This window comes from Alosa pseudoharengus, unplaced genomic scaffold, assembly GCF_046254945.1.
Source record: "Alosa pseudoharengus isolate Yale_2024_CS ecotype anadromous, Long Island Sound unplaced genomic scaffold, YU_APseudo_1.1 YU_APseudo_1.1_scf_15, whole genome shotgun sequence".
NCBI classification, from domain to species: Eukaryota; Metazoa; Chordata; class Actinopteri; order Clupeiformes; family Clupeidae; genus Alosa; species Alosa pseudoharengus.
In genome coordinates, this window is record NW_027468620.1 from 25181680 (window position 1) to 25206315 (window position 24636).

Below are 24636 nucleotides of genomic sequence, written 5' to 3' on the forward strand. Positions count from 1 at the left end.
GTTTTTAACCCTAATAGATGCACATCTACATGTGTGTATGAGCTCTGATTGTATGTTGCGATGCTGATGCCTGATTGGCGTGTGTGCAGGTTTGGGCGGAACTGTTGAAGCAGGCCCTGCCCCAGTATGTGGTGGCGGCCAGCTGTCCATGGATGGGCGCGTGGCTATGCCTGATGATGCAGGCATCCCACATCCCCATTGACCTCAACATGCTGCTGGAGGTCAAAGCGCGCTCAAAGGTCAGTTTCACCTGTTTCACATCCGTTTAAGCATGTGAGTGTGTGTGTGTGTGTGTGTGTGTGTGTGTAAATAGAGATTAGTAAGCCATAAAGACTGGTAAGGAGAGAGTGCTTCAGTCATTAGCATCAAATCCTCTTGTAAAATGTGTCATTCTCTCACTCTCAGTTAATTGTTTTTGTACACCCACGCTCACATACACACACATAAATACACACAAACAAAAAAAACACGCACACCAAAAAATAAGTTGTGTGTGTGTGTGTGTGTATACAGCTGTTTTCAGCTCTCCAGCTGTTTTTCATGCCACCCCCTCTGTGTTCCGGCTGCGTTTAGGAGAAGTCCAGTGGCAAGCCCCGGCAGTGCGTGCCCGGCCAGGTGAAGGAGACTGTGCAGGAGTACATCGCCGGGGCCGAGACGGTGACCGAAGACCCCGCCACCCGAGACTACGTGGTGATGCGAGCCCGTCTCATGTCTGCCAAGTGAGTGACCGTTCATTTGCTCCTGGGTACGCTGATGTGTCCTATTTCTGTTGGCCGTTGTCTCTCTTTGTTGTCTGTCTGTCACACTTTTTTTTTCCCTACTCAGTTATAATACAGCATGCATGAGCTGGCAGTTTTCCAAGAACGTGGATTAGTGACAAGCCTAGCTAAGTTCACTGAGTTTAAGGCGCCCCATGACTCCTTCCTCCCTTCAAAACCAAGCCATAGGGCTCTTCTATTAGCCCATTTACTCCTAAAATGCCTGCTAAAAACGCCTAAAGAATCCTATGGCATTCTAGACTAAATAACCTTATTTCCTGAGGGTTTTCTGAAAACATACTAAAAATTGTCAACGTCTACCAAAATGTAATATCTAAGCCTCTGTAGCACCTAGAAACATGAAATAAAAAGCATGCTGCACTACGCAGCATCCAGCGGGAGGGTCAATGTTGCGCTACGAAGCATCCAGCAGGAGGGTCAATGTTGCGTCATGCAGTATCCAGCGCGAATGGGTTAGAATGTTCTGAGTTGATTTAGCCAGACTTGTCATTAATACCACTCTGGCAGCTTGTGCTTTTCTTATGTTTTTGTGTAATATGTTTTCTAAAAATGTGGTCCTGACTGAATTCTGTGTGTCTCCTCCCAGACTGTTGGGGGCGCTGTGCCGTTGCATCTGTGACCCGCGGATCAACAGCGGGCCGCAGGAGATCCGTCCAGCCGAGTCTTTGGCCCAGCTGCTGCTCTTCCACCTCAACTCCAAGTCTGCACTGCAGCGCATTGCTGTGTCCATGGTGCTGTGCGAGTGGGCTGCTGATCAGAAGGTGTGTGTGTGTGTGTGTGTGTGTGTGTGTGTGTGTGTGTCTGTGTGTGCAAGCATACATCTGTTCACACCAAAATCTTAGTCTACTTGTCATTTAAGTCCGCTCTCTTTCTTTCCCTCTCACTCTCTCGCTCTCTCAGGAGAGTGAGCTGGTGTCCGGTTTGGTGCAGCCGCGGCTGTTGGCCATCCTGTCGGAGCAGCTGTACTATGACGAGATCGCCATCCCCTTCACGCGCATGCAGACCGAATGCAAGCAGCTCATCGCACTCCTCGCCGACGCCCAGCTGCACGTACAAGAGCGTTTCAACTGCAGCGTGCTCACCATCGACCAGGCCAATGAGCTGGTAAGCACCTCTATCTGTCACACACACACACACACACACACACACACACAATGCATGTAATACCTGATTTGTGTGCACACACTAATATATGCAAATCCATGACCCATCCACAAGGTCATCTTCATGCATCCATACACACAGATACAGATTCTACTCCTCAGGGACACATGCATTCAGACACTTGCACATAGTTTATAGGGTCGTATACATGCGTTCACATTATATAGACTATAGATCAGGTTTGCTTACGATGTCGATCTCGATTCCAAAGTCTTCCTCCAGAAGGGATGTTAAAGGGTAAACAAAGGCAGGAAGTTTTCCTCTGCAGGAAATGGGAATGACTGCCCTATATTGCGTAAGGAACATGTTGTGTATATAGACAATTGGCTGCTCCACTGCCCAGTGTAATTACTCCTCTTGTCATGATGAAAGCCTACAAAGGTCATTGTTGTCTTTAATTAACCTAATTAGCAAGTGTGTGTGTGTGGGGGCGGGGGGGAGGGGGGTGGTGGTTGTGTGAGTGTTTGTTTATAGGTCAGCAGGCCCTCATGCGTGTAGATTTCTTGAGAACTAGCCAAAATGAGTTGTTGAACTCTTTTGACCTTTATAGTCGGTCACTCACTGTCTCCCTTTCCTCCTCTTTGGCTCTTCCCCCTCTCCCCCCCCCCCCCCCCCCCCCAGGTGACCACGGTGTTCTCGGAGGCGACGGCGGGCATGGTGGCGGCGCGCTCCGCGCTGTGGCCGGCGCTGGATGCCAAGCACCAGCAGGCGGCGTCGGCGGTGGCGGAGGCGGGCGGCGAGTGGCAGCGGCTGCAGCTGCGCGTGCACACCTTCTGCGCCTGCGCCGCCGTGGGCCTGGGCGCGCTGCCCGAGCGCCTCAACCCGCTGGTGCGCCCGCTCATGGAGGCGGCCCGCCGCGAGGACAACACGCTCGTGCAGGTGAGGAGGAGGAGGAGGAGGAGGAGGAGGAGGCACTAAAGCATTTGCACATCATCGCCCTTATTTTGAAGTTCATCATCTTATTAATTAAGGCTTGCACAAGGCATCAACAGTAGGGTGATGATCTTGAAGATGACTTGCATTGTGTTTTGAAGTGTACTCTGGTATGCACGTGAGAAGGAGGAGGCTGTCTACAGAAGAGATAAAGGCATTAGGCCCCAGTTGCCAGGTGCTTACCTGCTCGGTCACATTTTTTTGCTCAGGTGATGAAGAGCAGGGAGAAGTTGAGTGAAGTGTGTTTTGAAATTGCACATTCTGTCTCCCTCTTTTCCCTTTGCTTGTTGGCTTGTTTTGATTTCCCAATTTCCTTTCTTCATTTAGAATGTTACTATAGTGTTTTGTTGGCTCAAAGCCATATTCTGGCCTGCCAGGATAGAAATAATAAAATATTAACATGAGTGGTCAACTCTTATCTTTCTTTCTTTCTTTCTCTCTTTCTTTCTCTCTCATCCCTCAGGGTCACGCTGCAACCGCCATTGCCCGGCTGCTGCAGAGGTGCGCTGGACGCACGCCCTGCCCCAATTCCAAGGTGCTGCGCAACCTGTGCTCCTCCCTCTGTGTGGACCCCCTGCTCACGCCCAATGCCTCCTGCCCCGTCTCCCCACCTCCAGCACCCAACGCCGGCCAGGAGGGAGGGAAAGGTCCGCTCACTTTGACTCTTTCATTTTTACTCATCCAGTTGTTTGGACAAAAAATGATGGTCTGTGTCTGGTACTTTTTGTTTTTGATACTCTTTAGTAAATTTACTCTGGATTTTAGGCAGTGCCACTGACAAGGATGGTGCTCATCATATGGTGAATACGACCAAAGGCATCATCACACTCTACCTGCACCAGAAGGCCGCTTTTGCAGTCACCAGCAAGAGGGGCCCCGCACCCAAACCCCCCAAGAACCTCTCCGGAGACTCCGCCCCAAACAACACCGTCGCCATGGACTCCGATGAAGTAAGCCAGTCTGAACTTCTGAATCCGACATCGCCATATATCTCCATGTTTTTAGTGGATCATCTGTGGTGTCCTCATGTCTTGTTTTTGATGTTTGATGTTTTTTTAATGATTTATTATGGTCTGTCTGTAGAGTAAGAAGCCGTGCCTCATCCAGCGAAGAGGGGCCGAGTTCTCCCTGACTACTGTGGCTAAGCACTTTGGGGCAGAGTTGACTGTGACGCTGCCGTTCCTGTGGGAGTTCATGACCGGCCCCCTTAAGGCTGTGGTGCAGGGCAAAGAGGGCCTGGGTAAGAGATGCATAAGCGGTTGCAAAGTAATTTCATCATTTAATATTGCTCTTACCTTAACTGAACTGTTTTATCTTATTGTCTGTCTGTCTGTCTGTCTGGGGTGTTTTGCTTTATTATGCATGTCTGTGTCCTGGGTGTCTCCACAGATGTAGCGTCATTGCTGGAGAAGGGAGACACGGTAGCCCAGGAGCTTGTGACCTCTCTCCAGGTGCTGGAGGTGGTGGCCGGGGCCGTCGCTCCCCAGCTCATCCCACTGGTAAGTCTCCTGTCCCTGGACACCACTGACCCCAACCCCTGCCCCTGAACATTTCTTCAAATGTGTGTGTGTGTGTGTGTGTGTGTGTGTGTGGGGTGTACATGCTGCTCTAACCGCACCTGCCACTCACCAGTTTGTGGTTTCCGCTGAGCGAGCAAGCGAGCATGTTATCTTGCAGCTCTCGCGCTCTGTTGGCACCCCTGCAATCACACCTCTCTGTGGCATTCTCTGTGGTTAGGTGTTTTTTTTTTTTTTTTTTTTCTTTTTTTTTCCCCTCTTCTTTTTCACAGCTCTCTGTTTGCGCAGGTGAATGTGAAAATGGTGTGATCTGCTGAGGGCTGACAGATGCATTGTCACTTTTGAAATGTCATGTTACAGAACACAGGCTTTCCTGTCTGATGGCTTCCTGGGAAACATCCCGTGCTGGCTGTAGGCGGCACGGTGCTTCTACCGCTATTGCTTTCACTCAACAGTTTTGTTGTGCTAGATGTAGCTAGTGGTTTTTGCTTGAGAAGATTTGAGGGACGTGCATCAACAGACCTCCAACAGACCTCCAACAGACCCTACTCATCCTTCCTCCTGTCCTCTCCTCCTCCCCCCCCCTCCTCTTCCTCCTCTCTTATCTCCTCTATCTCCTCATCTTCTCCTTCCCTCTCCTCTACCTGCTGCTTCTCCTCCTCCTCTTCTCATCTTCTCCTTCCCTCTCATCTACCTCCTGCTTCTCCTCCTCCTCCTCTTCCTCTTCCTCCTCCTCCTAATCCTCTCCCTCCTCCTCCTCCTCCCTCTGTAGCTCCTGGAGCAGCTGGACCACCTGTGCGTGTGTCTGCAGCATCCCTACACGGCTGTGCGTCACATGGCGGCGCGCTGCGTGGGCGTGCTCAGCAAGATCGCCACCATGGAGACCATGAACGTCTTTCTGGAGCGTGTGCTGCCCTGGCTGGGCGCCATCGAGAACAGCACCAAGCAGGAGGGAGCCATCGAGGCGCTGGCCTGTATCCTCTCCATATGTGTGCCAAATCATGGGGCTCTTTTTATTAATACATTCTTTAATTCATTTTACATTTATTTTTTAAAAGATATTGTATTTTCAGTGTGAAATGTCAGTAAAAATGTGTATGTGTTCTTTAGTAAGTAAAGTAGAGCTTTACAGCTGCAGACTAAAAGATTCTTATGTCTGCGCTGACAGGACCAGTTGTGTGTGTTTATATCCTGTGTGTGTGTGTGTGATGTTTATATCCTGTGTGTGTGTGTGATGTTTATATCCTGTGTGTGTGTGTGATGTTTGTATCCTGTGTGTGTGTGTGATGTTTGTATCCTGTGTGTTTGTGATGTTTGTATCCTGTGTGTGTTGTGGGTTCTGCGTGCTGGTGTTTGTTCCTTGACCGTGTGCTGGTGTAGGCTTGATGGAGCAGCTCGACGTGGACATTGTGCCCTACATCGTGCTGCTGGTGGTGCCCGTGCTGGGCCGCATGAGTGACCCCAGCGACAGCGTGCGCTTCATGGCCACGCAGTGCTTCGCCACGCTCATCAGACTACTGCCACTGGAGGTGTGGAAGAGCACGCACGCACGCACGCACGCACGCACGCACGCACGCACACGCACAGATCAGCATACAAAACACACTGATTAATCTATACATACGCAAAGAAAGTGTGTGTGTGTGTTGGACACAGACAAACACAAGCGCAATGGAGAAAACATGCATCACAGAAAGTCACACAGGAAGCTTTTGCTTTCCTGTGTATCTCAACTTCAACAGTCAAAGTTAGTCAAATATTTACAGTCATCAGGCAGTCAAATAATGACTCCCAAACAGTCAAATCCTCCTGGAAAAGGTAGTAAAATACTTCCACACACTTACAAGCCCCTGTCCCTTCAGCTCTTCCCACTAGTTTTGTTTTCATCTGCTCAAACAGGTGGTGGTTAGTCTTTGTGAACAGTGCACTGAGTGTGTATTGTCAGTCTGTGTCCAGCAGGGGGCAGACTACCACATCTTATTATGAATAACAGCAGTGGCACTCTTAAGTGTCTGATTTCATTTCTGTCATCAAAGAAATTCCATGGCCTTGTTACAGAATGCTTCAGACACTGATTGACATACTGATTTCTTATACACTCTGCCCATTGCTGTTATTATATATTTTTTTTCTATTGACTGATTGAGTTTGTGTATCACTTCCTTCCTCCGTGGACAGCCATTTTGTTAATGGTCAGTTTCTCTTCCGCTGGTCAGCTGCCCAGTGTTTTTTAAGACGTTGCCGTTAAACTATTAAAGAATCCTTTTTGTAAAAACACAATATGAACCACAATTAACATGTATGTGTGCCCTTTTATGTTCTCATTTTCTCCGTGCAGTTTTGAAACAACCTTTAGCCATTTGTAATTAAGTGATTTCAGAACTGTTTAAGGACGAGTCATTTCCTGTATTTCCCATGAGGCCTCAGTGACATATTTGTCTTTGTATCTGTGTGTTGCCAGGCTGGTATCCCAGACCCCCCAACCATGTCTGATGACCTGATTCGCCAGAAGGCCAGGGAGAGGCACTTCCTGGAGCAGTTGCTGGACAGCAGGAAGCTGGAGAACTATAAGATCCCAGTACCCATCAAGGCAGAGCTAAGGAAATACCAGCAGGTATGTTTGTGTGATGGGAATAATGAAAGAATATGAATTTCCTGGCTACTGATTACAGAGATTAAATACATTTCAGGGAAATGTGCATTTGTGTTACTAAGCTATAGCTATAGTTACTAAGCTTATCTTGCACAACTTTACTCAAAACAGATCTTTACTCTTTTTGTTACTTTGTGCTTCTTCCCTCGTCATCAATTTCTAAATCATGTCATGAATTATTCATATCGCTGCAGCCATTCCACATAGTTTGTGTGATGTGTTTGTGCACATCTACAGTAGCCTATTAAGCAGATTAGTGTGGGCAGGATGCCCTGCGTTTGCACACGTTGTCTTCGCCAGTCCCTGGGTATTTATGCTGACTGGATGAGGCATCGGCCGGTCCCTTCTCCAGAGCATTTCAATTAAAGACTGGCGACTCAGCACTTTTTGGCCTTCTGGTCCTCGCCATTTTTCTGTCAGCCTCACAAATAGCTTTTGCCTCCCAGCAACAGTGCAGGGGGTGGGGGGTGTTGGCAGGATGAGGCTGACTACAAATTGCATTTCGACATGACAAATTTAGAAGTTTCAAAAACGGATTGCCCTGCCGGCCAGTTCCCTGGGAGGGGGTGTGTGTGTGTGTGTGTCCGACCGTCCTGTTCCGCTCCAGCATCCATCGGGCAAAATGAACGCCCACGGATCAATCAGCTAAAACACACCCAGGGGTCAGCAGCAGCACAGAGTCCAGGAGATGTGTGTACACACACACACACACACACACACACACACACACACACACACACACACACACACACACACACTCTCTAAGTGATGCACAGGATCTCCATTTTAAGAGAGATGTGGTGTGGGAGTGAATTGCTGAAGATTAATGCACATCAAGTTTTGAAAACAAACTTTTAGGACAAGGCAATGGTGCTGTGTTTTCCAAGAAGATTGGGATGGGGGGAAATGTCCATTGCACAAGTTTGATGGTGGCTGCTGTGCCATTAGAACTTGACACCCTCCCCCTCACCTCATGTCTTTGAATGGCTGCCCTCCAGGATGGAGTAAACTGGCTGTCCTTCCTGAACAAGTACAAGCTGCACGGCATCTTGTGTGATGACATGGGTCTCGGGAAGACCCTCCAGTCAATCTGCATTCTGTCTGGAGACCACTACCTCAGGTAACACTGACTGCTCTGGTCATTATTTATTTGCTATGGTATTTATGGTTTACACTGTCCGCAGCGTAGCTACACATAGATAATTTGCAACATAATTATAGTCGCTGCTAACCAGACTTGGTGATTTAATTCCAAGGAATTGATTGTGTGTGTGTAGGGCGCAGGAGTATGCCAAGACTAAGGCTGCTGACTGTGCCCCGATGCCATCTCTGGTGGTGTGCCCCCCGACGCTGACCGGCCACTGGGTGGACGAGGTGGGCAAGTTCTGCACTAGAGAGTATCTGAACCCACTGCACTACACTGGACCTCCTACAGAGAGAGCTCGGTCAGTACCAAGCCCTAAACACTCACCCACCCAGTAGCACTAACTAAACCACAGAGGAGATTCGTGTAACATTTCATAGAGATGAGTTAGAGTTGCCGTGGTTTGTTCTTTTGCGAGTTTCACTGTAGTGAAATCTGTGCTCTACAGTAGATTACAACATTTCAGAGATTAGGGCAAACCCAAGATGTCTCTTTAGACATTGATATGTGTCTTGCTCTGCTTTTACTCACCGTCTGGTAGACTGCTGTTGCGGTTTTGAAATCAGCCTACTAGGAAATACAGATTGGATCTTCATCTTCTATCGAAGGTTAGATGTGAATGACTGTATGCTCTCTGCAGGTTACAGCATCAGGTGAAGAAGCACAACCTCATAGTAGCTTCTTATGATGTCGTGAGGAATGACATCGATTTTTTTAGGTAACGTCACTGATTTGCTTTGTTTTATCCCCAACCCTTTGTTCATAATTTCAGTTTATGATTTAACCTTTTATTACTAGTATGCTACAGACAAGTGTTCTCTTTTGCAGGAATATAAAGTTTAATTATTGTATCCTCGATGAGGGCCATGTTATTAAGAATGGAAAGACCAAGCTTTCCAAGGCCATCAAGCAGATAGCTGCCAACTTCCGTGTCATCCTGTCGGGAACGCCCATCCAGGTGAGGAAACATTTCCTCCTCTCTGGAACCTGACTGAGTGAATAGATAAGCCCTGTTTATATGGACACTTTAATAAATCTCATTAATGGAGTAATGGCTCAATCAGAATAAAAATGCCTCATGTAAACACCTCAACGGATCATTTCCAATCGGATCGAGAAAGGTGGTGTACTCCGTTCTGATAGCTGATCGATTGAGAGATTCACCCATGTAAAGTTGGAGGACATTTCTTCTTTCTGCGCCGGTGTTCCTTATGTGGTACTAATGGACAGTGACGTAAACAAATGAGTTTCCATGGCAGCAATACAACTAGGAGCTTCTAAATTATTAAATGCTTGTTCCATGTAAACACAGATTAATCGGTTTATTTAGTGTTCATGTGAACAGTTCCGTTGAAATCTTTTTATTTGAATATGATTGAAAATGACGTCCATGTAAACGCGGCCAGTGAATAGTTTCAGGTTTATATTAGGCAAACTGTGAAGTGCTGTGGACACCGGTGCCGACATAAGTGCGGTGCACTCCGCTTTCGACATTCGTTGAATAACGATAGTTATTTATTTGAAGTTGTCCTGTTGAAGTTACTCTGTAGTAGAAGCTGTCCTGAGTTAAATAAAACTATCGACTTAATCTGCATTCAATTATCATTCAAAAATCATCCCAATGTGCTTTCAATTAATTACATCAGTTCTAATATACAGTGACTAGAAACTCCATGCGAGAAATCTCTTGGCCAGTCCCATCATACTTCAAACTGACCCATCCCCATCCCTGCAACTTGTTATATCCCTGTTAATAGAAAGCAACATGTTGCCTCAGCTGTGGAAGATTAATGTTGATTGTGGAGCGTCAGAGCTGAAGGGCATGGATTTCCTTTGCGGTGCTTCTCAGGCCTTTCTGACGAGTAATTAAAGGAGCTGATCCCTTTGAGCTTCAGACGGCCCACGCTCTTTGTTCACAACTCCAGATCAATACCCTTAACTTGCATTAAGCCCCAATAATGATTCCCTTTTCCAGTCGGCACGCCAATGGAGGTCATTGACATTCTGTGAGCTTCAAAGAAGAGGGGGGGAGACTGTTGGCATCTTGTCAAACTCTTGCTTAGTCATCATGATGTAGATTTTGACGTAGCACTGAAATCAGCCTAGGCTAAAGTTAGGCCTTTGAACCAAACTTTTCCTGGTTTGTTCATTGAAGTTGTGAATGAGACATGTTTACTGGATGTTACAGTAGGCACCTTAACCCATTCGTGCTGGATGCTGCATGACGCAACATTGACCCTCCTGCTGGATGCTGCGTAGCGCAACATTGACCCTCCCGCTGGATGCTGCGTAGCGCAGCATGCTTTTTATTTCATGTTTCTAGGTGCTACAGAGGCTTAGATATTACATTTTGGTAGACGTTGACAATTTTTAGTATGTTTTCAGAAAACCCTCAGGAAATAAGGTTATTTAGTCTAGAATGCCATAGGATTCTATAGGCGTTTTTAGCAGGCATTTTAGGAGTAAATGGGTTAATTAAAAAAATGCGACTTTGATTTCAGACTTGCCATAGACGGTCTTTGAAAAGTGTGTAGTTTAAGTTCCTCTTTTTGTTAATGTTGATATGTCTTCCTAGTATGTCGAACATGATCCATTGAAACCATGCACAGGGTATTTAATTATCCGTATACATTTTAGCAGGATGGTTTTGTCCACTGTTTTCAACTGTTACTTTGCTCTCCTGGTTCTCATAGAACAATGTTCTGGAGCTTTGGTCGCTCTTCGACTTCCTTATGCCCGGTTTCCTGGGCACAGAGCGCCAGTTTGCTGCCCGCTACGGAAAGCCCATCCTGGCCAGCCGAGACGCCAAAAGCTCGTCTCGGGAGCAGGAGGCAGGTGAGCTGGATGGAGAAATACTTTATTTATCCTCAAGCAAATATAGGCACACACACACACACACACACACACACACACACACACACACACACACACACACACACACACACACACACACACACATATATATATATATCACTCATCACTGTAGCACAGACATGTCAAAGTCAAGGCCCGCGGGCCGGATCCGGCCAGCAAATGAATTATCTACGGCCCCCGGGATGATATTTGATTAGTATTAGAACCGGCCCGCAGGCCACAGCCGCCGGCTGCTGTTTTGCACGCACCAATACTCCATTTCCCACAATGCAACGGTAGCCCACGAACTCACTGTGGCGCTGCAAGTGGGCCTCGGCTTCATTAATCATCAGTATTCAGTCAGGGCAGATGTCAACTTTCAGCTACCCCCCTTCCCAGTGTTGTGCCTGAACGCGTTCATTGAACGAAAGTTCATGAACTCGTTCATATTTGGAGCGAACGTGAACTGAACGTACTGTATTACTGCCTGATGAACGTTACTGTGAACTCGTTCATTCTGGTGTCTGTGAACAGCACGCTCTTTCAGTTTAACTTCGTTGAATAGGGTGCCAGATTTCTGCAGAGCCTTCCACGCGAAAACCCGGCTAAAACACACCGTAAAAATGCCTTAATATGGCAGCATGCAGGTCACCATTTGTCAAACTATGGGCCGCGGACCGCAATGTGGACAATGGTCTGCAGAGTGAAATTATTCCCGGGCCATCGTCTGATAATTTGCTGCGCAATTGATCAAGGAGCCGCGAACAGAAAAAGAAAACACACATTTCTGCAATTATTAGGAAATTTGGTGTCATCAAACATAGAGCATAGAATTAAGTCGTGGTATGAGCGTTTATTCAATGCATGCGTGTGCACGTTGGTAGCTAAGCTAAGCTTCAACCTATTGGAAAGCTATTTAATTATGAAACGACATTTAATAGAACGACGTGGATTTAAGCAACTTCCATGAGCACAGACTATATAAAACACTGTTTGGCATTAAGTATTAAAGTCAGCCAAAAGCATCATGCAACAATGCAAAAACAATGAAACTATAGTAGGCCTAATTATATTTTACATTAGTAAAGCAGTACTCTGATGTGCATGTTTTCACAAACTTTTTTGAACAATCTTAGCACTTTAAACATTGACTGTTTTGAAGTGCATGTATAGCAATATAGTATAAAAATAATAATAATTGTGATATCATTATGATAATTTGATGGGGGGTGGGAGGAGGGGGTGGGTTCATGTAGGTGGGCCCTATGACCCCAAAGTATGCCTTGACTGGTCTTGGTTCAATAGGTTACGTGCAGTCATTTTAATATGTTTTAATAAACATTGAACCAGTCCGGCCCTCGGCTTGTAGCAAATTTGGTTTTTTGGCCCTCTAATGTATTTGACTTTGACATCCCTGCTGTAGCATCACACATCTTTCAGATTCCAGGCACTCTCAGCCTTCCAGGACTCTACAGCCTCTCTGAGGTACCATTTGTTTTTCACCCTATAGTGCCAAGATGGCCTCTGTGGGTTGAAATTATGAAGTAATGATCTTCTGCGTGGTGTCGACGTTGTTGTTTATGTTGCATTATTTGTGCAAATAGGACCGAATTGAATGTCTCCAGGGGGGCTTGCTGTTAAGAATCTGGAGAAATTGCTGTGTGACTAAAACCAAATCATTAAGTTCTCGAACCGTATCAAGATTTATTTCTCATTATGTACTAGGTCATTATAGCTAGACGGACATCAGGTTAGAGCAGCCTAGCATCTCCATGTACATCCTAACTCAGTCACACACTCATAGGAAGTGGAGCGAATGTGAGGTAAAGGATCTATGGCTGACCACTCTGCTTTGTCTCCAGGGGTACTGGCCATGGAAGCTCTGCATCGGCAGGTGCTGCCCTTCCTCCTGAGGAGGATGAAGGAGGACGTGCTGCAAGACCTCCCGCCCAAGATCATCCAGGACTACTACTGCAACCTCAGCCCCCTACAGGTACTGTACACATTCCCAGCGCATGCTCACTCATATGTAGAGCTGTGGGGTTTTGTCATGCGCCGTTGCAAGTTGAGAATGTGTACTACTGTGTTATGGTCACATGTAGCGTGCAGATTTTGTTCTACATTTGTGCACTAAGTGGGCGGAAAGCCCCCTATGAGAAGAGATGCCGGTAATCAGATACATCTGCCGGTGGGTGAAGGAGTTGGATGAAGCTTCTCCTGCTGAAAGTTGGCCTCCATCATTTTCAGGGTGGAGCTCTTGATAAATGTGCTGTTATAGCAGAGGTCCCATGATCCCATGCTGCAGTATTAACCTTCACAGCCTGGACCTGATTAGACAGAATCTTAATGGGAATTGGGAAATTTAGTTTTTTTTTCCCAGTAAGGGACTTTAAGAGTTCAACAAGTGTCTTTCATTACAAAACAAAAACAGCAGGAACTTCCCGTAACTCTGCCTTTGTTTGACTGAGTGTGTCAGTTACTGACTCATGCTCTCACTTTCTGCTCTTCAGATCCAGCTGTACGAGGACTTTGCCAAGTCCAGAGCCAAGGTGAGCGTGGACGACACCATCTCCACCGGCTCGGTGCACGAGGAGGAGGACAAGCCCAAGCTGAAGGCCACGGGACACGTCTTCCAGGTCAGTCCACCCCAGACGTTGATGTGGCGTCTTGAATGTTGAAGGGGACAGTTTAGGCATTTTAAGAGACCCAGATAGGTTAAACCTGATCACTGAAAGTGTCATGATTCCTCGCTTCAACACTAGCTGATGGTGTATCAGGGGCCTGCTGCCTTGTGTTGTATGGAATTGTAGGAGTGCATGAGGTAGTTATGGCCACTAAGGGAGAATGCTGGGAATTGAAAAAGTTTGCAGCGAGTAGAAAAGAGAGCACTGTTGCCAGCAATGCTCTTACCTTAATATACCTTAATATCCATTTCACCAAAAGAGGGATGGAAAAAGTCTGATGAGATGATGTCTTGCTTGCCCTTTTAGTCGGCGAGTTTGACATGGAGTGAAACCTGTGTGTGTGTGTGTGTGTGTGTGTGTGTGAGAAGCCCAGTGAACCTGACTCGTATGCTCTGTATGTCCCCCCTCCGTGTGTTGCAGGCGCTGCAGTACCTGCGTAAGCTGTGTAACCACCCGGCGCTGGTCCTGACGCCGCAGCACCCTGAGCACAAGCGCATCAGCGAGCAGCTGGCCTTCCAGAGCTCCAGCCTCCGCGACATCCAGCACGCGCCCAAACTGTCCGCCCTCAAACAGGTCCGACACACAGCCCGCTCTCAGGACCTCAGAGTCTCCTGTCCCACCCTGCACCCCCACGCTCCCCCTCCCATCACCAATGACTAACACCTCACACCCTCTCCTGTTCTGACCGATTTTTTTTCTCTCTTCAGTCTCGTGTCATTCTCTCCACGCTCCACTTTGTTTCCGTCTTGTTTTCCATCTTGTTCACCCTCACACACTCCAGACATTTTCTATCTGTGTGATGTTGATGTCTAACTACTAGGGGTGTAAAGATTAACCGATACGTATCGGTATCCGTTTTTTACCGTGTAAGATACGGCTACATCGATACGTGAAGCCCCGTATCGGAAAAAAACTGAAATGAACCGGTCGTTATATCGATTTACTTGTTATGAATCGGTGCACAACCTTTTCTGCTCGGACTCATTTACGTTCCAAGCAGCGCGTTCATCCCACTTCCGGTTTTGAAACTATACGTGGCACGGAATTGTGGGTAATGCAGTTCGTTTTTGGTTACATTCATTGCCCAAAGTTGTCAAATGACCTCATTACCCATACATCTATTGCAACTCAACCATGTGACAACTTGCACTCGGTCAGCTTTTGTTTTTCGAAATCCAGTGCGGAATTAAGCACTTATAGCTTTCCTAAACAGCAACGATAGTCTGTAGAGTAGCCTTACCTTTGATGAAGGGATTTCCTTAATGTTAAATAATAATTTGGCCCTTGCTGCTAAAACGATGCATAAATTATTAGCCAATGATTTTGTTCATATTCACTCAGACTTGTGGCATTTTAGGTTTCTGCATTAGGTCTACTGTTGGAACAAAATAAGCCCAGAGAGTTCATTGATTTGTAGGCCTATTTTATTCTTGTAGGGTAGGCTAGGCCTATATGAGAAAAGGCCAATAGTGTCTTAAGCACTGTTTTATTTTATTTCGGTATTGTCTTACCTCAACAAGGCTACAGCTCCATGAAAACAATCAGATATAACTCTATAAAATCTGTAAAGTCTATAAAAATGTATTTTTATGTTGTATTTGGCTGCTGTGCTTGACTGAAATGTAGACTATTCTTTTTTCATTTCAATACAGTATATGAAACAAACCTCAGTTTAGATAATCATATTCACACATTTTGTTGCCTAATTGACAACCATGACCATGATAATAGATAATATAAAATGAATGTGCACCTTGAGCAAATTATAAAAAATCTTTCAGAATGCCTTGCATTTTTGAACTGCATCGAATCGCATCGTACTGAATCGTTTTTTATAAACATGTATCTTGTATCGAATCGTGCCCATGTATCTAGATGCGAATCGTATCGTCTTTTACATGAGAGATTCACACCCCTACTAACTACCGATATGAATACCATGCAGCAAGGTCATTTACAGGTTCTCATCTCTCTCCCTCTCCCTCTTTTCTCCCTCTTTTCTCCCTCTCCCCTCCCTCTCCCTCTTTTCTCTCTCCCTCTCTCCCTCTCTCTCCCTCTCCCTCTTTTCTCCCTCTTTTCTCCCTCTCCCCTCCCTCTCCCTCTTTTCTCTCTCTCTCTCTCTCTCTCTCTCTCTCTCTCTCTCTCTCCCTCTCCCTCTCCCTCTCCCCCCGGTCTCCTCCTGCAGCTGCTGGTGGACTGTGGTCTGGGCGGAGCAGGTGGAGCGGAGGGGGCCACTGAGGCGGTGGTGGCGCAGCACCGCGTGCTCATCTTCTGCCAGCTGAAGAGCATGCTGGACATCGTGGAGCAGGACCTGCTCAAGCCACAGCTGCCCAACGTCACCTACATGCGGCTGGACGGCAGTGTGCCCGCCGGACAGCGTCACTCCATCGTCTCCAGGTACGGGCCACGCCCAGTTACTGCATTTCCCAGTGGTTTCATACAGATGGCCAGAATACCTCATATGTGACAGGGCTCTACATATGCATATGCGAGTAAAAATGATGACGTGCGAGTGCAAAAAAATATTTAGGCGCACTGGTGCGAATGACTTCTAACCATGTCAATGTTTGTCTACAAAATACACCGCAACATCGAGAAACAGTACTGGTGCAAACCATAGAATCACGTCGCGAATGCAGCATAAAACTACACCTCCCATCAACGTTAGCAGTTTCGCGTTGGGACTCGATAGTAGTAGTCGCTTCTATGAAATCCATGAGCGCGCAGAGAAAGCGGAAAGTTAGACTAGCCAGCCAAGATGCAAAGATTGAAGAAATTAGTTCTTCCGCCTTCTATCCACCGAATTAATCGGATATAGGAGGAACAGGATAAGATTCTGAGAATGCAGTGAGAGAAGGAAAGGTAACCCAACATGCTTTTTAGCCCAGTTGACGTATCGGCTGCAATATGCAAAATATAGCTGTAGCGAACAGGCATAAAAGTAGCTTCCCGTAATACTCCCATTTTATTCAAAGGTAGAACGCTACTGACAACTCCAGGCTTCCACGCATGCTTGTTTGTTTACACCGAATACAAGCTTAAGTGCAAAACGAGTGTAGGCCTAACGTTTGGCTACTGCCCCCAGCAATGCAGATATTTCAAATAAAAAAATAAAAGTATAAAAATATATATATATCCTTGATTAGACTATGTTTTGTGGAAGAGAAAATTGACTGTTTTAGTAGTAGTATTAGGCAGTATGCGGTCACATGGGCATATTTGGATTAGCTACAGGTGGATTCACAAATAAATAAATTAGCCTACATTTGGCAGGATACTTGATATACAGGCTAAATGCAAATATGGCAATGTATTATATTATTTTACATTAACAAAATGTAGGAAAATAAAACAGGCTGAAAATAAAGTAGGCACTGATCTTTAAAATCCTGTTTCCTGTAGCCTAAATGTTGTCAGTCATTCTTAATATTCGCAATTGGTGCACTGGCATGTTTAACTGTTAGCTGCAGTGTAATGTTAGATTATGTGTAAGTTAAGTACAGAACTGACTGTGCTCCCAAATTTTTGTCTGTGCTCCTAAATTTTTTAACTTGGGGGCACAAGTGCTCCTGGAAAAAAATGTTAGTGTAGAGCCCTGTGTGAACATAGGCCCATTTTCTTTTTTTCTTTTATATTAATTTGATTTTATACATGTAACAGAAATTGCTTATATCAGTAGATACATTAACCTTTACATTTACAGTCCTACTAACTCAGGCTAGATATTCACATTCTGTTACTGTTACATAGGTCTCTTTTCATGTTCTAAATGACCCTTTTATTAATAGTACAGTTAAGGAAAAAAAGGTTAAGTTAAAGTGCTGCATGGACGGAGACACACACACTCACACACACCCACTCTCACTCTCACACATTCATTCAGACACATGAACGGAGGGCTTTATAACCCTTACTTTGACATGAGCCTCCATATGAGCGCTAAAACTAACACCAGGGCCACAGTGGGGACCAGAGTTTTCACTCTCCCACACACACACACACACACACACACACACACCCACACCCATCCGCTCTCCTCATCTTGTTGCCACACACACACACACACACACACACACACACACACACCCATCCACTCTCCTCATCTTGTTGCCTCACACACACACACCCATCCACTCTCCTCATCTTGTTGCCTCACACACACACACCCATCCACTCTCCTCATCTTGTTGCCTCACACACACACACCCATCCGCTCTCCTCATCTTGTTGCCTCACACACACACACACACACACACCCATCCGCTCTCCTCATCTTGTTGCCTCACACACACACACACCCATCCGCTCTCCTCATCTTGTTTCTCAGGTTCAACAACGATCCGTCCATAGACGTGCTGCTGCTCACCACTCACGTGGGCGGCCTGGGATTGAACTTGACCGGTGCCGACACGGTGGTGTTTGTTGAGCACGACTGGAACCCAATGAGGGACCTGCAGGCCATGGACCGCGCCCACAGGATAGGACAGGTACGGCAACCCAGCAGGGACAAATTGGGGTGGGGGGGTGGTGCCTCTGTGATGCGTGTTAAAACAACTCGAAAACTAGACTTGGTGTTTTTAAAATGTTCAAAATGTTTAAAAACGGTGACTAACTCTGTGTGAATGCAATTGCCGCCACAGAAACGTGTGGTGAACGTGTATCGCCTGATAACGAGAGGCACGCTGGAGGAGAAGATTATGGGCCTGCAGAAGTTCAAGATGAGCATCGCCAACACGGTCATCAGCCAGGAGAACGCCAGTCTCCAGAGCATGGGCACAGACCAGCTCCTCAACCTCTTCACTCTAGACAAGGTCAGTTCATACACTCAGGCTACATGCGGCTGGTCACTCAGGCTACATGTCCACAAGACAACACCACACCCACAGAAAAGCTCTTACATGCGTCATTATGTTACATGTACACACATGAATGTGCTTATGGATGTATGTTTTTTTATGTGTACACTCGTGCACTGTTGAAAATGTATCTCCACATTGTCATGTACACTACATTCACTGTTCTAAATTCAGTGATGCGGGTCATTTTCCTACCTACTTTCCACTCACATGCATTCTCAGTGACATACACGCCCACTTAGGGATTCTTCTAGTAATAAATAATTGATCAGCCTTCGTCATCTCCCACCCACTTTCAACCCATTTATCAGCCCCCTATCTGCCCACTCATACAACCACACCATGTCTGAGGTCTGGCTAACTGTTCCGTGTGTGTTCTTTCTCTGTGTGTGTGTGTGTGGGTCTCTCTCTCTCTGTCTGTCTGTCTGTGTGTGTGTGTGTGTGTGTGTGTGTGTCTGTGTGTGTCTGTGTGTCTGTGTGTCTGTGTGTGTCTGTGTGTGTGTGTGTGTGTGTGTGTGTGTGTGTGTGTGTGTGTGTGTGTGTGTGTGTGTGTGTGTGTGTGTGTGTGTGTGTGTGTGTGTGTGTGTGTGTGTGTGTGTGTGTGTGTGTGTGTGTGTGTGTGTGTGTGTGTGTGTGTGTGTGTGTGTGTGTGTGTGTGTGTGTGTGTGTGTGTGGAGGACGAGAAGGCCGAGAGGAGCGAGCCGTCGTCTTCTAGCTCGGAGAAGGCATCCATGAAGGCCGTGCTGGACGGCCTGGGAGACCTGTGGGACCAGCAGCAGTATGACACCGAGTACAACCTGGACAGCTTCATGCACTCGCTTCAGTAACCCAACCCCCCCCCCCTGAGCCCCATCCCCACTGCGGACAGTGTTACAACCTTACACCCTACCCTCCAACAGTCAACATGGCTTCATGTACTCTCCTGGGTGTGTGTGTGTTTGTATGCGTGCATGTTTGTATGTGTGGAACAATTTAAGATTACACACCCTTCCTCCCTCTCTCCACCCTTCCTTCCCTACCTCTGCAAACAGTTCTGAAAACACACACACACTCCACAGACTGGGTGAAGGAAGCATGAGTAGGTTTTCTAAATTAGGAAAGAATTGCCTTGAATCACTGACTTCCAGTCCACAGACAAAGCACACAGTAGCCTGATAGGCCCACTTTTTGGGCTGTAGATTTGGGTGTAACGCGCTTGATAAGTTGGACATTGGACATGTGTGTACTGTGTACTGAAGGCACGTTATTGGAGTTGACTGGAAGGGGGGAGTGGAGACTCCTGGCTAAAATGACATCGAGCCCACAAGGTGGCGCCCTATCAGGAGACTCTGTATGCAGTCCCCCCTTACCAGGACTGGTCACTTACCCACCCTGGGTCACTGTTGGTTTTTTTAATTGCTGCTCTGTGTGCTCCAATGAAAGACTTTATGCCCAGACATCCACTGCATGGCTGCAAAGGGACTTCTCGCCCAGTCGCCAGCACTGCGGAGGGCTTCCAGGACACGCTCCCCCTTCCCCCCCGACGATTCCTCCACCCACACCACCTTCTTCACCAGACTTTTGTAAACTGACTTAAGACGACAACAGAATCTAAATCTACAAACAGACTTGTACATATTTCTTTAATTTGCCTTTGTAAAAGCTGATAGAATGGTAATAAATTCTACTGAGCTGTGATTGCTGTTTAATTGGTCACAGAGAGGTGGATGAATGTTGGCTCTCTGAGTCTCAGACATTCATATATTCTTTCAGACAGTCAATTAACCGTTTTCCTTGCAGGTACGTCAACATGCCCAAGTATGAATGACCAGGCAGTTGTATGTTCTCATTTACATAAGTCCTGTGGAAATGCAGTTCTCCTTCAATATCCTCCATATTCACACTTTGTCTTTTGTGCTAAAGTACCATATTGAAGGGCAGAGAGGTTGCCTTACCTAGACAGCAGCACTTGTGTTTTTCATGAATTCAGGCCCTCATGATATAAGCACATAATGAAAGACATCACCCTTAGATCTGTGGCCTTGTAGTTAGCAGCAGATGTGACCTTTCCTTACCCCTGAGGTGACCTACAGTTAGCCTCTCTATATCTTCCACAGTGTCAGTCTGCATGCTGCTCAGAACATTACTTACCCTTTGAGCAGTTTCGCCCACTTACTATCGTCCCAACCTAGCTCTGTTGAGGCTGCTGTCGCCGCTGCCTTGGATCATCCCTGTCTTCTGTAATGGGATGATCCAAATGTTAAGTTGTATTTGGAGATTCTTAAAATAGCATGCCTATCGGTAGAATAGCGAGAGTGCAAACCTTTCTGTACTGATGAGAGGATTTTCAGATTTTCTAATATGCTATTCAGTCATGTGGTGCAGCTTGAATATGTTGCACTAGCGAAGCCAAAGCCGATGCAGTGTAAGGGTCATATATTTAGCACATATCCGTTTTGAAACTGCATTGACTGTAGAGGCTGTATATTTGAGCGCACTAGTTTACAGCGTCAGACATTAGGCGGCCCTGCCTTTTGGGGCTAAAAGGAGAGCTGCATCTGTCAGAAATTATTTATGGAAGCGGCTTTTGTGAGAGTCCTCATCTGTCTCTCACACCACCATCACAATGAGCCCTGGAAAAATGAATAATTGAATCACTCTTTGAATTGAATGAACAGTACCTGATGTCACTGTCGTAAGGATAAGACTCCTTCAATGAAGTTATGCTCTGTCGAGGACACAGTGGTGAGTGGGATCCATATCATGGGAATATACATAGAGCGACATCACTTGTATGTGTGCGTAACATGTTATGCTACTGCATAACTTTAAGTGTGTGTTCTAAGCTTGGTTACACTAAGCCTGTGCACTTGTTTTGTAAAGGCATTGTGTAATATGCAACCTAGGTTTTGCATCCAGCCATGAAGCAGTGAAATGTACAGAAAGAGATCATAGAAGCAGAGAGGACTGAAGGCCTTGGGAGCAGCGGAGTCAAGTGTTTTGAATGGGTTTTGAATACAGGGCAAACGGGAGACATCCTCCGTTCAAAATGTACTATTTGTGCCTTTGTCCTCATCCTGGAACTGCAGAGTGGTGGTTCCAAAGTTACTTTTAATGTGCTTCTCAGCTGCAGGTACATGCAACCCTTGTCGGCACATATCAGCCTCTACCATTGACTCAAATGGTTCATCAAGGGAAGCCTGCAACTAAACATGTCTGGAATTGGGAAGCCTGTGTAGGTTCTCTGGAAGAAGACTGGTTTTCTTGATCGGAGAGGTTAACCTAAGAGAACTTACAGGGTCAGGTAATAGAAATATGAGTGAGTGCTTTGCAGAGAGGTGTTATTAATTTGGCAATAGTTAAACTACCAGGACACAGGCAGAAGTGAAGGAAACCCAACCATGCAAAAGAAGACGAAACGTTTCACTGCGTCATACAACTACATTTAATAAGATTTTGCTTATTAGTACAGAAAAGGGGGAGGGGGGAACTCATGAAGGTGGGAACTACAAACTTTGAAGCAAGTAGAAAGCATTAGCAGCATTGCACTCCATGTTTTGTTTTTGTTTTTTGTGTTTTTTTCTTCTATCACAGTTTTACTGCAACTTCAGACAAGCATAGGTCCAGGTTAACAATCTCAAAGCCGTGTCAAGATAGAACCAGTTATGTCACTTAAATTAAAAAGATAAATTAGAAAAAAAAATACATCTTAAAAAAGATACATTTATAAGTAGTGGTTAGTTTAAGAACACAGCTAGGAAGTAGCAGTTTGTCAACCTTCTTAGATTTTCTTTTTTTTTTTCTGAAATCACAACATGATTGAGCGGGCTATAGGCTGCCCAGAGAGAACGTCCATGGAACAGAAGTGTATACATACTACCCAAATATAGTGTTACATGAAATATATAGACATTTATAGAGAAAATGAGATGGCCACCTTCACCAAACACATGGCTTTTTTGTTGGTTTTCTTCGCATTTTTCCCTTTTTTCTTGATTTTTTTTTCCTTTTTTGCCCCCCACCAAACTTTTGTGACACCTTCAGTCATTCAGTTATCACTTGTTAGGGTATAAAATGGTTGCAAAAATTAAATAAACAGATCAATACTTGGTGGTATGACAATAATACTGGCCCTTGGGGAAGGGGTGGTGGGGACCATGATGTTAGTACTAGATGTGGGTTAGTGAAGGACCTCCTGTCCAAAAATCCAAGGGGGCAAGCTAGATAGGACGTTATCCAATGACTCAGAGGGAGGCCACATGAGAAGGAGATGCCAGAACCTCTCTGGGACCTTCAAGTGATAGCTGAGATTCTATCCATTTCTATCAAAACTACTGGCAGTCTTCTCCCAGCAGTTTGAAAAAAGCAGCCAGAGTACTGTAAATTTCCAATATATTGCATGATGTGAGATATTTTGGTGGTCGTGCAGGAATGCCATAGTCATGGAATGGCTATGCTGTACAACACAGTCTTAAGATACACCAAATTACTGTTTGTGAGTAGCGCTAATACATTCAAGCTAAGTTACAATCACACTAGCCTTCAAGGCTGGAACACCAGAGGGCAGCTTTAGATGAAACAAGAGAAAATGTGAATATATATGGGGTCAGAGAAAATTCCAGAAATTGTTTTGACATCTCCTAAGGCCTGTTGTAAGAGGTTTCGTTTTTTGTTGGTGGTTGTACTTAACTACATTAAGTTGTGTGGCATGGACAGCAGAAGAGGCAGCATCAGTAGATTGATCAGTAATGGTGTCTGCCTTGCACATTCTGCTAATGTATTTTATTGCCCATTCATTCATTACAAAGCCAAATCATGTACATTACGAACCATCGTGGTTTTGAGGTGTTTTTTTTCTTCTTCTTGTAGTTAAGTTCATTTTCACACTAATGTCAGCAATATCAGCAAGGTAACACATAAAGCTTTGCATTTCAAAAATCTAGACACTTTAGTAACAATATTACAAAGGTTTTCAGCTTCAAAAAATAAAATGAACAAAGAAAAAATAAACCTTTTTAAGAATTATCATAAAATTAATTTATTCCAAGTAAAAATACAAAATAATATTAATGACATTGACCAGATATGAAAGTCTCCCCCAGAAATAGCTATATTAATGGTTGAGAAATAAGTCTGTAAAGAAAATACGAAATAAAAATGAAAAATATGTAAATATGTTTTAATTATTTTCTTTTTTGCAAAAATCTCTAAAAATAATGAAAAATTTCTCAGTACAAAGGCTACATTACTACTGGAAGGTACTAGCATGTAGAGTAGGTAAATACACAGTAGAAAATGATTTTAGTGAATCACAATGCTTGCAATGAAAATAAATTTGCAATAAAGATTTACGCCTCTTTTTCTTTTTTTATCTTCTTTTTTACAAACAGTACAAACAGTATTGCACATTACAACAAAGAAGGTTCTTAGCCTTAAAAAAATGGGTCTAATTCAAGTCTTGCGTGAACAGAAGGCCACCACTCCTTTGATGCACCTTGGGGGCTTTCGATCAAGTTACAGTTTAAACACTTTTGTATCTTTTGTAGTTTTATAAAATAACATTCTTTTCTCACTCCCTCCACCTTTCATCAAAGACCCCCCCCCCCCCCCTCTCTCTCTATCTCTCAAAGGTCTCTGTCTTTATTAGTGATTTCAGCTTACTATATCTGGGTTTAAGATGCTTTTACAAAATCAACCAAAAAAAGTGAAAGAAAAAAACAAACAAAAGAGAGCACAATAGTTTTAAAAATAATAATAAAAAATAATTTCTTTAAAAAAAAGCAGAAGATCTCTTTCACAATTCTGGTCAGAGTAGTAAATGATTGATTATAAATATACAAAATAAGGGAACATCTCTTCAGTTGCCTATCCTCAGCACCTGATGGACTATTTTTTTTCTGTTCTTGGGTTCTAATAGGCAGGGACTGCTTCTCTACTTGTATCACCATGTTAGGTGATTACTCCAGTGAGGGGACTGGTTCTCCTTTAGCTCGATAATAAGGTAGACTCTGTACTTCAGCTAACTACGTCATTATATTAAAGTTATAAAGCTCTAACTCCTTCAGTATATATAT

General features: G+C 45.1%; 1 protein-coding gene across 2 annotated transcripts in view; it reads left to right on the forward strand.

Moving 5' to 3' along the window:
• Positions 1–20260, forward strand: part of LOC143124456 (TATA-binding protein-associated factor 172-like) — a 31360-nt gene extending 11100 nt beyond the window's left edge. The window contains exons 16-39 of one of the 2 annotated variants that reach the window (XM_076285996.1): positions 90–239; positions 574–719; positions 1366–1540; positions 1680–1883; positions 2565–2822; positions 3340–3523; positions 3642–3826; positions 3960–4116; positions 4266–4375; positions 5166–5367; positions 5774–5922; positions 6855–7007; positions 8045–8166; positions 8324–8491; positions 8831–8908; positions 9019–9148; positions 10884–11025; positions 12906–13036; positions 13554–13679; positions 14148–14300; positions 15913–16124; positions 18055–18214; positions 18368–18538; positions 19261–20260. In XM_076285996.1, coding sequence (XP_076142111.1) covers positions 90–239; positions 574–719; positions 1366–1540; positions 1680–1883; positions 2565–2822; positions 3340–3523; positions 3642–3826; positions 3960–4116; positions 4266–4375; positions 5166–5367; positions 5774–5922; positions 6855–7007; positions 8045–8166; positions 8324–8491; positions 8831–8908; positions 9019–9148; positions 10884–11025; positions 12906–13036; positions 13554–13679; positions 14148–14300; positions 15913–16124; positions 18055–18214; positions 18368–18538; positions 19261–19410 — 3816 coding nt within the window. In that variant the 3' untranslated portion in view covers positions 19411–20260. The remainder of the gene's footprint in view (positions 1–89; positions 240–573; positions 720–1365; positions 1541–1679; positions 1884–2564; positions 2823–3339; positions 3524–3641; positions 3827–3959; positions 4117–4265; positions 4376–5165; positions 5368–5773; positions 5923–6854; positions 7008–8044; positions 8167–8323; positions 8492–8830; positions 8909–9018; positions 9149–10883; positions 11026–12905; positions 13037–13553; positions 13680–14147; positions 14301–15912; positions 16125–18054; positions 18215–18367; positions 18539–19260) is intronic. The other variant, XM_076285997.1, reaches the window with a different exon arrangement.
• Positions 20261–24636: the final 4376 nt, after the last annotated feature.